Source organism: Microcebus murinus, chromosome 17 (genome assembly GCF_040939455.1).
Source record: "Microcebus murinus isolate Inina chromosome 17, M.murinus_Inina_mat1.0, whole genome shotgun sequence".
Taxonomy (NCBI): Eukaryota; Metazoa; Chordata; class Mammalia; order Primates; family Cheirogaleidae; genus Microcebus; species Microcebus murinus.
Window position 1 is genome coordinate 3977501 of NC_134120.1, and position 13764 is coordinate 3991264.

Here is a 13764-nt window from a genome sequence, read left to right on the forward strand (position 1 = left end):
ACAGGAGTGGTATATGATGTAGTCTAGGTGCGCACCAACAGTCAGTCAACTGTATCACACATGTAGATCACATAGTCCATGAGATACTATTAATAGTTGAAAAGGAACAACAAAAGGGAGGGGTGGCAAGGGGGAGGAATAAAATTATTCTGCAAACTGGCATTAGGCAAACAGAATATGACAAAGATATTTTTGAGGATTTGTTCCTGATACAAAATAAAGTGAAATGCTATTTTTGACAAGCCAGCTTGTTCTAGATGTAATTCTCATCACCTACATTACTTCATCTTATACAAAAAAGAAAACAGTTGTTATCACTGTGACTACCCAAACTTCTTGTACATCTTCATCATTTCCCAGTTAAATTCTATCCTGTGAGGACAACTGAGGGTCTAAATGCAAAAGGAATTATGACAGACTGGCCACTGGTAGTTCCCAAAATTAGAGCTCTCACATGTTGGGCACTCAAAAAAAATGCTTGAAAAATGAATGAATGAATAAATCGATCAATTAATTAACTTCGCTGCTTAAACATGTGTCCATTACTTCCCTTCTTTAAAGAATGGATAGCTAAAAATAGTGAAGCCGAAGAGTTTAAGAGCTACACTAAAACTGATTAGAATGCCAGTGGGATATAACAGGAACATATTGACCCAAGAGTCACAAGTCCTGGGTTCTTGTCTCCATTTGTGAAAAGTCATTTAAGCTCCTGACCCAAATTTCTTTATCTGTCCACTAGATGGATTAGACTAGGCAATAGTGTAAGTTTCAACACCCTATTTTTAAATAAATTTTGTGGGGAATATTAAAATGTCTTTAATATTTAAACACATTCCAATTTTTCAGACTACTGCAAATCTACGTTGGGAAGCACTTGACTATCAATGTCATGGGCCACAATGTAAAGAACATGCTTATTTGCTAATATTATGATGATAATTACCAGATGTGTTAACGACATGACCGTTTTCACCCACTTCATTTACAGCAGCACTTCTAAAAGAGATGAGAGACAGCATCTCACATTTACCCAGATTTTACAAGAAAAATTTTCTAGTTCCCCATCAACCACATGTAATGCTGACAGCATAATTATGATGCAAATTAACCCTTTATTGGTCCTTCAAAAACAACCATCCCTTGGGTCCAGCTCAGTCTATTCCCATACAGCCTCAGCAGTAAACAGTACTTTTTAAAATTTAATGGGAATAGCCAACCAAAAATAACTTTCTGAAAATTCATATATCTACAGAGTACTGACAGTGCTTGGCCTGTCAGTACTCTGATACTCAGACAACAAAGATGTTGGTATAATAATGCTAAAGCCAGCGGAAAGGGGAGTGGGGATATAAGAAGACGGGGGACAAGGCCAGAGGTATGGAGGGAGAAGACCACAGAGACACAGACCACAGGGGCACTCAAAAGACAGGCATGTCCCGCAGGCGCAGAAGCAGGAGCAGAAGTGCATTCCCCAATGGCATACACTTTTTAAAAATCAGTGACTGCCTATCCCAAGTTATGCTGACCATCCAGAGGAATCAAGCACGGAAACACAACTGTAGCATCCACTTTCAACGTATCAGCACTGTGTGGACATCTGTAGCACGGCCACATGATTGTGCGTGTCCTTTTAATTATTACTTGGAACGATCATACATTAAGTCATACGGAGCAGTTATCAACCTGTTTTCATTACAATCATCCAAAATCAATAACATCCCTAATTAAAATTACAAACAGTGAAATCCTCTTAAAATAATTCCTCTGACCAATTTCCATGCCCTTGATCCTGAAACAGTAAAACACTTCCATCAGGTTTTCTACTCCCTACTTCACTGCCTAGTCACTGTCCAGAAAACTAAGAAGTCCGATAAGTAAAAAAAGAGTGCTGGAAAACAGAAGAAAAGGCCAGCATTTCACTCCTTAGCATGGCACAGCTTTCAGACCTGACCCCTGTCTGCCTCACCCAACTGTCCCTGGAACTGCCCACCTGGCTTTGCACTCTAGCCCCTGGCAGTGCTGACTCACTATCGTTCCTGAACATGCCCATGCTCCCTGGCTGGAACCCCTGTACCCCGCCTGCAATGGGCTGCCCTGTTTATCTGCCTAACTCCCACTCACTGCACATCAGTGCCACCAACTCCAGGAAATATTTTCTGAATTGGCCAGGGAGACGTGGGCATTTCTTGATGTAAGCTTTCTCCATTTGAGGCAGTTATTGGTTTGATCACTTTAGCCCTAAAGACTAACACAACACCAGCACATACTGATGCTCACTAGATGTGAATTTATTATTTTAAAAATCCCTACTTCCCCCCATCTAGCCACACGTATTTCAGGAACTGCTTGCAGTGCTCTTACTGGTACACCATGATGCTCCATTCCTCTCTACTTTCACTTAAGTTCTTTTCTTCCCTCTGTTAAGAATGTCCAAATTTGCCTTGAGGATACCCCCTCATCCTTTACAACCCAACTCAAACAGACGGGAAAGTGAGGGGAGGACTCTCCCACTGCTGCTCAGCAAAGCTCGCCCTGTGCTCCCATTCCATTCTACCCCTCTGCCAGAGTGGCTTCTGGACCACAGATCAGCAGCAGCATGTGACCACAGAGCCTGAGTGTCACACAGAGAAAACACTCCCAGGAATCTGCCAAATGAGAAATGAATGAAGAAATAATAAATCAAGGGTATGCTTCCCTTCTCTCTGCACTTCCTATACCTCCTCTTATCCAGCTCTCCGACGAGTCAAAGAGCAAAACCCTCCACAAAGTAAAGGACTCATTAAAATGAGCTGATGAACAGGAAGAGGGAGGTAGAAAACAGGCTAACAAGGGAAAAAAATCATAGAACAGGCAAAAGACCAGAAGAGTGGCCATTCTCCTGTATCCTCCTATGGCAGGAGGGTTAAAGAATCTTTAGACTCCACAACAGGATTTTAAAATCACCACAAAACCTTTTTAAAATAAAGAAACAAGAACTTAAGTACTAGGACATGATTGCTTCACTAGGAAAGACCCTAGAGACAGAGGCCAATGTTTTCAACTATAACCCCAAGAAATGAATATGTTTATTTCTATTTTGTTATAGATTGATCATACTTATTGGCCTTGGAATAAATCTATGACTCCACTCTTCTCTGGCAAAAATTTTAAAGTCTACTACTACGAAAAAGGAAAATAGGGTACGGTGGTGACAAACATCTCTCCTTTCACCGCTGAGAAGAGGCTGGGAACAGCATTCGTGTTTCTGCTCCACCGTCCCAACCTCGCCCCAGCTGCCTCCTCGACTTACAGAACAACTTACTGGAAAACACACTAGAATCATATCTGAGGAAAAAAATTTTAGATTTGAATATTATTACCAAGACATATCTTAGGTTTTCAAATAATGAAGTGATCTGCATATAAAAAATATTTTCAAAATGTTCATTCTCTGTGTAAAAGGTATTATGAGGATTTGAACACCAGAGGAATAAACAAGTAATGTTAATTTTGTATTCCTAACTGACAGGAAGACAGACAGTAATCATTACATGGCATTTTCTAAATTTTAAACTAAGACAAAAGTATATCATTAAACAAAAAGCATTAAAATATTACATGGATAAACTATATAATGCGCCATTTATAATGATAAAGTATTTTAATGTTAATGTGAATGTTTTTTACAAAACTGAGAGATACTGCAATTCATACTGTTACAGGCATAATTCATGCCACAGTATAAAACAAACTTTTTCTACGTATATCTCTTTAACCAAAACAACCAGCTGAACCAAATACTTATTTTATTTGGATACATCTGTAGATATGATGGGTGTAATTAATTGTTCAGCTAAAAATGCAATTCCATGGTGCTTTTAATGATTTAGGTATACACAGCTTTAGTTCTCAGAGCAGACTAAAAATAGTGATTTTAATTTATTCCTGCTGCCTACAATTACCCACAACCATGTATTTTTAAATATTTCCAGCCTATAAAAATTACTAATTTTTGCCACTTGTGTTTATCTGCATTTAGACTTTGATTTGGATAAATTAAGCTCTCAAGTGTTCCTTGCTTTATGAAACTCTGCATGTTGTACACTTCAACACAAATAAATGACTTGTACCATTAGAGGTTTAAATAATGTAATGTATTTCATGCTCAGCCTGAAGCTGGATTCCAATGAAGTTGCTAATGCACGTAATGATTAAGTGTAACTCAAATACTAACTGTGTTGTTGAAAACATGACAGGCAATAATTTGGTCTATTATATTCTGCCATTTAATTGCCTAGTACAGACATTCTCTGACACGTTATGAAGCAATGATTTACAATTATTCAAGCTGCAAAGGTCAGAAAGTGACATTATAATCATCTACATAGAGATCCCTTCTAATGCACAAAAACTAGGTAATGCCACACACACACACACACACAAAGAGTTTTACTGCATTAGTAACTTTCTATTTAAGGTCTCTTCTTTAACTAGGAATAAACAGTTCATGAGCACACTAATACACAATTTTAAAATGTCTAGAGTCTTTTTATGAAGCCAGATGTGACAGATTTAGAAAATGCCTTTATTTCTCTCCTGATTAGGTAAATTCTACTCAACTATTCATTTAATTCCATACACAAGAATCAAGACTAGACATAGGGAAATCAATCAGGAAATAATATAATCTCTAAACCATGCATGTTGGAGATCTATGCTTCTGAATAATGGCATACAAAGCTCAGGTATAATTTCCTAGGCTGAATGAAATTATAGGCCAATTATTAGTTTTTTATAACTCTTTTAAAGTAGCTAGTACTGAAAAATAAAAATAACCCAAGTTGATCAATTTTACCCCCTCATCCTAATGATTTAACCTTTACAAGTTTAGACACCTATTTCTTTCTATTATACAAATATGTTCGATTTGTAACCACTCAAGTAAATGCAATAAATTATCAACACATGAAGGAGAGTGGGGAAAAATAATTTAAAACAACACTTCCTAAAAGGGAAGAGTGGAACAAAGAAAAAGATTGTGTGTGTGTGTGTGTGTGTGTGTGTGTGTGTGTGTGTGTGTCAGAGAAATGAAAGAAAAAGAGAGAGAGACCGAACACCAGAATATGAAGGTAAAACACTGTGAAAGCAATTTTTTAAAAGAACGTAAATCTGGGCAAAAGCAGAAAATAAATGTGACTAGTAGGAGGAAGTAGATAAGTTACATTTACTACATGCTAGTGAAAACCTAGAGAGAAAAAAATAATTACAAATTAAAATTAGTAACAAAAAACAGATATTACAAAAAGCAGAAAAATAAAGAAAAGAGATGGTTAAAACGAAGAAAAAGAGTGGTCAACCATCATTAGTTGCATGATTTAAGAACATCAATAAAAACATTGTGAATCTCAAGTTTCCCATCAGTAAAATGGGGATAATAAACATGAGATAAACAACTCACAAAGCTACAGAGGTCAACAAATGAGATGAAAGTTAATCCAGGCATTTACTAAACTATAAAGCACTGCATAAATACTATTATTGAGAGTATTTATATATACTATTTCATATACACACACAGAATTAAAATAAATTTAAAAGAATTTAACAAAACATAGTACCTAAATGACCTCTTTTTAAGTCACTGAGATTTTCAAGTTCTTCACTACTGAAAAAAATAAAGTAGAGATTGTGGATGTAATAAAAACATGCATTTAGCCTATTTTTAAATATGAAATTATTAACTTTTACATAGGGGTGCTCCCTATTAATTCTTACTTTCTCTCCCACTAAGCCCTATCTCAGACCCATAGTAGATTTTCATGTTAACTACCCATCAAGTGACTAAATATAACTATATCTATTATTCTATAAAATTCCTCTATCAATCACACTCAAATGTAAGAAAAACATTATTAAGAAACTCTACTATTCAAAAAACTACTCCTCCTAAAAGTGAAAGTAAAATAAATGGCTATTAAATGAAGTTATCTATAACATATATTTAAAACACAAAGTGGAAAGCAATACATTTTTGAAATTTTTACCATTAATATGAGCAGGTAAACCTTGAGTACACAAAATTTAAATTCTGAATTCTGAATCCTAACTACCTAATAGGAATTAGACATCTAATATATTCACATTCTCTGTCAAACTAACTTAAATCCATGATGTACTCTAGCTAAATATGCCCATAGGGTGGGGGACGGGGATATATCAATTAAAACTGATCTTGAAGATTCAACGAAAATCAACATAGGTCCAGGCAATTTATATAAAAGTTTCAAAGATAGTTTTTGTTAAGGGAGCTGCTAATACACAGCCCTAAAACTACGTCTTAGTTACAAATGCAAGATACAAAGCAGATGAGCATTACAATTGTCTGCATAAAGATACATAAACATTGAAAAAGAGGTCAATTATAAATAATCTGGAATATTAATATTGAGCTCAATTCAAAATGTATTATTTATTGTTCCCATCAATTTCGCCACAAAATATTAGTCTTTTTCCTCAAGAAAACCAAGAGTTTACTAGGAAAAGAGTACAGTATTAAGAGCAATAATTCTATTGAAACTTTAACAGTGTGCCTGCCCCGATATTTTTTTGCATTATTATTTAATCAAGACTATTTAAGAAACAACTTCTTACAACTCAAATAATACAGAGGTCATTAATAAACTTCTAAAAGACAGAGATGAAGATATTAACTACTGGAGAAAAGAAAACATAATGCAGGACCTTCTGTTTGTGACAAAATTATAGAGTTAATGTTCCTGAAAGATCACTTCACCTTTTAAACCATGATTTCGTAAAAGGTAAAATTTATAGCAATTAAAACTAATGAAGAAATGCAGCATGAGCTGCTTATGTTCAGGAACTAATAGGCCCACTGAGCATTTCTAAGATTATTTAGCCATCAATGATAATGAATTGACATTGTCAATGATGTTAACATACCAAAACTCTCCAGTGCCACTAATCTGATAGCCAATCCTTGCACATTTTATGTTTTCTACTTTAATTTCTAACCTAAATACTTCCCTATCCCTTTGAAACACACACAAAAAAACAGAACAATCTATGATACTTTTTCTGTAACATTGAAGGGTACCTAATTCATTATTGTTCTGTTTCATCTACATAAATCAATAAGTAGTCTTAAGTTTACAGCAATATCTCAGAACTTTCACCTCCTCTGTGAAAATATCAACTCTGTTAAAATTATTGCTATGTAACTTTTAAATCAAATTCCATTTAAAAAATAAAGTGAACTATTATTTCATAGTCAGATAAAATTCAGTGGCTATCAAAATTGTAAAAGGTGCAATTTTGGAAATCTAGAATGAATGTTCTACGCACACTCACACACGTAGCTCTCTATGACACCAGCATAAAACTCAATATATGTATATTTATAATTCTGTATCTTGGGAATCAAATACATAAAATACTAATGCAACATTTCAGTTGTGTTTGGTAAGCAATTAGTAAGCAAGGTGTGCATTGTTCAAGTTATACAATTAAAGCCAATGTATTGTATTATGTATTGTTTTTGATACCATATATGTCAGAAACTATTCTCTGAAAAAAAAGTTTTTCTTCTCTTTCCAGGGTCTTAGTAACGATAATTTAAAAAAAAAAAATGAACAGAACTGGATTTCTATTAACAGTATGCAAAAATTGTTTACTTATATCTCAGAAATGAGGAAGAAAATGCTTACTGCCACCTAATAGCAAATTTTCACTGTAGTCAGAGAGTTCTTACCTATAACACATATGGTAAAAACAATAAATGAAATATATTTCTTTTAAAATTCCAAGATCTATAGCAATTAAAACAAACCATTCGGCACCTGACCCTTGCAGCTAAAATCGGTAGTAACAAAACTCATTCTCCCACTGATCTTCAGGGGGCTTTAGAGCAAAGGTTCATCTTCATTTACTTTAGCTGTAAGTCACTGAACCATCAATTCTGCCAATGAATATATCACAGACCATGGTGAATAAAACTGTTTGCAAAGTTATTTGTAAAACTATCTTTAGGGTCAAAAATGCAATTGCATCCTGGGACAAAGTGTACCGTCCAACAAAAAGAATTTGTTTTTGGCTTAAAACATATTTACATGATAATATCAATCTGAAAAATCTTCAAATAGAAAAAATAACCTAATGTAGCATGTGCACACTGCATAATTTAATTGAATCTGTGGTATTCTGTGAATTAGCCATAAGAATTGAAGGTTTCTCAGGTTTCACATAAAGACTTTTTATATGATGCACTTATTAGTTAATTTCTCTAGCATAATAACATTAAAATATACTTTTAATCAGAAGTAGGGTATTAAAATCCACCTCTGAATGTCTTATGATATACCATATATGTCATAGCATTTTAAAACCTTTTAAACATTTCTGCTAAATTAATTAGTTTTGCATTAAGGTACCTCAGCGCTTTCTATTAAATGCAACACATTTGAATGACAATTAAACATTGTGAATGATTCTTCAGAGAAAAGAACCATTAACTAAAAAAAGAAACAAGTTTTGAAATAAAGTTACACAAAAACACATTACACACTGTTTTTTCACACACCATCCCTGCAATAATCAGTAACCAGCTGTCTGAAATTAAATCCTTTTGTTTTTTCCTTATAGAACATGTCCAATGGATCCAAAGAGCTATTAATGTGATTAAAATTAAAGCAGTATAGCAAAAGAAAAAAAACACATATATACACTCCTAAAGCTATATTATGTATTTTTTATGTCTTTAAATGGAATTTATAGTTCTCTCTGGCAATGTGAATGAACATCCTATAATTTAGTCAATTTACAGATTACAGGTTCAAATTGACCTTGTAGCCCATAAAATTGCTCATCTTCAGTACAGGATTAGAAGTGGGAGAAGAATGTCATAACTGTGTTTAAAGAATTTACCATAACAATGGAAAGGAGGATACGCGTGCATAATTTTAGCCACTCTTACTCCTATCAGTTTTGAATCCCGAAACAATGGCTATCCTGCACATGCTTCCTGGTTCACACAGCAGAGATGGCTTCAATTTACTCACCCACAGACATGACACTTGTATTCCCTCATCCCAAGGTGCCTTTTCACATGGTTTCTGGCATCTCCAAGCTGAGCTGTTGCAAAATGGCATATCTTGCACTTGAACGGTTTTGATCCTGAGTAAATTTAACATAAAATATGATGTGAATAATATCTTACAGTTTTAAAAAGAAGGCTAAATTTTAAATCATACCTTTAATCAAATTAAGAATTTCTGTCCCCAAAATGGAATATGTGCATTCATTTATAACTTGAAAGATCTGATTCCATAATTATTCTACCCTGAAGACTTCATTGTTTCAGAGAGTCTTCTTAACTTTCAATAATACTTGTAAGATTCAAAGTCAAAAGAGAGATTGTTCAACAGTATAAAGTAGATGTGATGAGCTAAATAATTTTAAATATTTTTCTTATAATTCACAAAAATGTATTTTAAAGTCATTCAACATTTAAAATGAAACATTTTTAAAACAAATACATATAGGGTAGCTGATATTTTTAAACATATTTATCATCAAGCACATTTTTTCAGTGGCCATCTCCTTATTTCCTCGTATTTCTCCAGCTTTGAATTTATTCCCATTAACAATGGTTATTTCAGATTTTTTCTGACATTTATGTCAAATGATTCATTATATTTTTAATAACACAATGTATGAATACACAGCAGATAAATTATTATGCATTTATGATCATTTTATAGTCAAAAATTGGTGATGACTCAGCAAACCAGAAGAACTGATATTTTATTTTGGTTATTGTTTTTAAGAACAAATTTTTCAACAGAAAAGGCATAGTGGCAACAAAATTTTTTGTAGTTACTTAATAAAGAAATAAGATCAAGCTATACTCAAAAATGAGAAAATAAAATTATTTCAAAGTTGACAAACCTACTGTTAGTAACAGATAAGATTGTAGCTAGGACATACTGATAATCAATAGTCACATTAATGAGAAATAACACTCTTTTAAGGTAAAAATATATATACTATTTTCCAATTTTCTAACCACTGTATCTTCAAATAAATAAAATCATAAAAACCACAGTTTAAAATCAGTACAATATGTTTCCAGATTTTTCATATCATGTTTAGTACCTATTTAGCAATATATATCTTCTATTATAACTAGATAGAACATGAAATATGTGGACTTTAATATACAAAAAGTTCAAATAAAAAATTTGCAATAAATCATATTTGATCAATGAACCTTTGTGCAGTGCCCTTGGGGGAAAAAAAATTCTCCAAGAATACTTTGTTGAAATTGAAGCACTCAATAAAAAACTTCAGTCTTAAATTTCCATTTAATTCCCAAAAGCTGACAAAAAAAGTGAAGCATTTAATTTTAATCTTCCAACAGAAATAAAAAAAGTCAACAGTACTAAGCACGGGCAGACAAGGTTGAATATTTCACAGTTCAATGACAATGAAGCCAGATCTCTTAATACTTCCATTACTACTGTTAGAAGTAGATGTAAAATATATTTAGCACCTGAATGGTTATATCTAGTCAGGTTTATATGTTTAAATGTCAAAAGCAGGTTGAGACTGCAGCTTACAGCAATCACGCTATCAATCACATTAGAAACTACAGTTTACTTAAATGATTCTGATAAAACTAAGCCTATCACTACTTTGAAACATTTCATTAAGACACAGAATTCTTTACAAGGACTTTTGAAAAGTATAAGAATCAGTTTACCTGTATTTTAAATTAAAATGCTTTAAAGATAATAGGGTAATTAGGAAATTATTACATGGCATACATTATATATATTAACAATATCAGAACTCCAAAGAAGATAAAGCCCTCCCAATATTTGTATTATAATTTTGGGTGAACGGATATAAAATATCTCATGGGTTTGAGTTTTCACTTTGCTCACACAGCACCTGCACTGTGACTAGCAAAGACGTCACACAGGGTTGCACATGGGGTCTGTGGTGTTTTCAATTTACTGTGCATGGACCCTTTGTGACAAACTCTAGTCCCCTCAAGTCTCAGTGGTCACTGCCACAGTGTGTTGACAACACGTAAATGAGTTATTGTTGATGGCTTCACCCAGAATCACTGAGTCTTTGACTATTTTTCATATCTGATATTCAGAGCAAACTGTTAACATCTCCTTTCTGTGCCATAAAAATTCAAATACTCGGTAATACTTCTCTGTATATATATTTAAAAAAACAAAAATGTGTCCCTTTTTTTCCTTTTTCTCCTAAAAGATAATGTTAAAGCTTGTTATGCACATTCCAAAATGAATCCAGACATAGTGTTTATAAGACACAATTTGTAAAATCACATATCTGTAAATCTGTCTTTCTCTCTCAGGTGTATTTTGATTACTGTAAACTTTCAATATTATTTTTAAATAGTTCCATTCCTTAAAACAGCATTATCCTCAGTAGGCATTTGGTTTAATCCAGTCTGTGAGGTTTTTTGAAAGGAAAAAACTAAAGAGGCTCTCTAACTTTACAGTACCTTATTTTTTTACCAAAAAAAAATTCCAAAGACTTTAAAGACTAAGTCTTCGCGTGGATCTACAGGGGCCATTCCTCAACTGTTGGTCATTACTAATTGCTATGCATACTTGGACATGATATTAACATTAAAAAGAAAACACAAAGAAAATCCTTTAGGTCTCATAGGAATGAAGTAAAATGTTTATTACTCATCATCTAACACTTCTCCACTGTAGCCTTAATCCCCAAATCCTTCTTCAACATTCAGAACACTTCATTCATCCATCTGCTCATTCATTCATTTATTTAACAAATTTCACTAAGAGCCAACTAAGTGTGGGGCACAGAAGAAGCAGTGAATGAAGTAACCCTGTTCTCGCCGTGCTTAAAATCTACAAATTCGCTCCCCTCGTGTTCTGTTTGTCCTCTGAACTGTCACATATTGAACTACAAACACTACCAGTCCTGACTTCAGAGTTTTTCAGTGAAGTCACACACCCCCTGTCTCCCTACATGCGGACATTTTTGAGTGGCACAGGTGACCAGAGTACTCCACATAAAATGAATGGCTTCAAACAACCTGGTAGCTTAACAGTCTCCTGTGTTATATGAAATAAAAGCTTTAACATAATAACGCAGGAGAGAAAACAAACAGCTTTTTCAGTCCTACTAATGTAATGTGAAAGGAAAGCCTACTCTTTGTGGTCATGTTGATTGCTCCACACCGGAAATCACATGGGAAAACTCTGGGATACTTTTTCCATGCAATTCTTGATAACCAAAACTCATTCACTTCTTATAGCGCTGCTCTTATCATGCTATGGATGGGAAGAAAAGGCTATATAAAACATATAGTAAATCACAAAACATGAAAACAGGGATTGGAAGAGTAAGCCCTTTTCCAGTTAACCATTAATAACAGTCCCTGCATTACTATTTCACAGACATAAGCAAAGTATCAAAAAAGCTATTCATTTTAAGATGCTCCAAGAAAAAAATCTTGAATTAAAACCTGGAGACCAACTTCCCCCAAAAACTGACTTGCAAAATTGAAATGGTAGACTGGTAGTGTGTACTCAGGAACAATGCTCTCAGTGGTACCTCAAAGCACAATAAAAATGTACTTGCTGTTAAGACCAACAAAAGATGTTTAAAAAAAAAAGTATGCTAACTTTTACTAAATGTTACAATCAATGATGTAACTTATATAAGTAGGGTTACTTTGTCACATATTGATAGTTACCTCACTTTCACATCCACATTAACTTGATTTTAAATGCAATTAATACATATAGTCAAGGAAGACTAATGGACTACATTCCGCACTTAACCTGGTGGACATTTTCAAATGGCACAAGTGACCAGTGCAAACCTATTTTGCATTGTAAACGACTAAATAAATCTTAATGGATTAAGAATGATCAGCTATCAACACACAAGGGAAATTAAGTGCTGAAATGCCTACATTGATTATTTTAAATTATTAGCCTTACTCTGTTCTTGAATTTGTATGCTTTTAGTGAGCTTTAACACATTTACAAGACTTATTGACTATAATTACAAGAGAATTCAAGTAATGGACACATCAATTATAAGCAACATGTCTTGACCAGACAGTTGCATAAAGAATTCTAAAAAGAGCTCCATTAGCATCTTCCTCTTAGTTTTATTCAGTTTTATCTGCCTTAAGAGGGCATATTAAGAAAGTACATATTTTCTACACATGTGAACAAGCCTTATTTCTAAAACTATATTTCAGAAAGTAAGCTACAAGGTACTGACAGATATTAAAACTGCAAACAAATAAGTATTTGGACTTATTCCAAAAAAAAACGGCTCTAGCACATGGGGACAGTTGGGATCAAGAGTACAATGTTTATATTTACCTTTATTAATCTTATGCAGCTTACCCTGTTGCTTTCTTCAACGAAAACCTTTTATCTATCTTTAAATCACCCTAAACTAGTAATAATGCTTCATACTCTTTTGTCTATCTCCTTGTAACCATGCACTAAGTTTCAAAAACTGCAAGAATTTTAACTATACCTTTAATAATAAGCCATTATTTAAAAGTACAGTAAAATAAACCTTACAGTTTTAATGAAAATATGTTCATTGAAATGTGAATTTATTATTCAAATCCACTCATAAATTCAACCATGGAGACAGAACTTGTCTAAGCAGAGCACAATGATTTAGAAAAGCTGTCTATTTAAAATAAAGAATGTATGGCAGGTTTATAGAAAC

General features: G+C 33.6%; 1 protein-coding gene across 3 annotated transcripts in view; it reads right to left on the minus strand.

Annotated features, from left to right (window-relative positions):
- Nucleotides 1–13764, minus strand: part of ZNF407 (zinc finger protein 407) — a 427820-nt gene that overhangs the window by 375973 nt on the left and 38083 nt on the right. For all 3 annotated transcript variants that reach the window (XM_012754490.3, XM_075993793.1, XM_075993792.1), the window contains one exon: nucleotides 9054–9168. In XM_012754490.3, the coding sequence (XP_012609944.2) occupies nucleotides 9054–9168 (115 nt within the window). The remainder of the gene's footprint in view (nucleotides 1–9053; nucleotides 9169–13764) is intronic.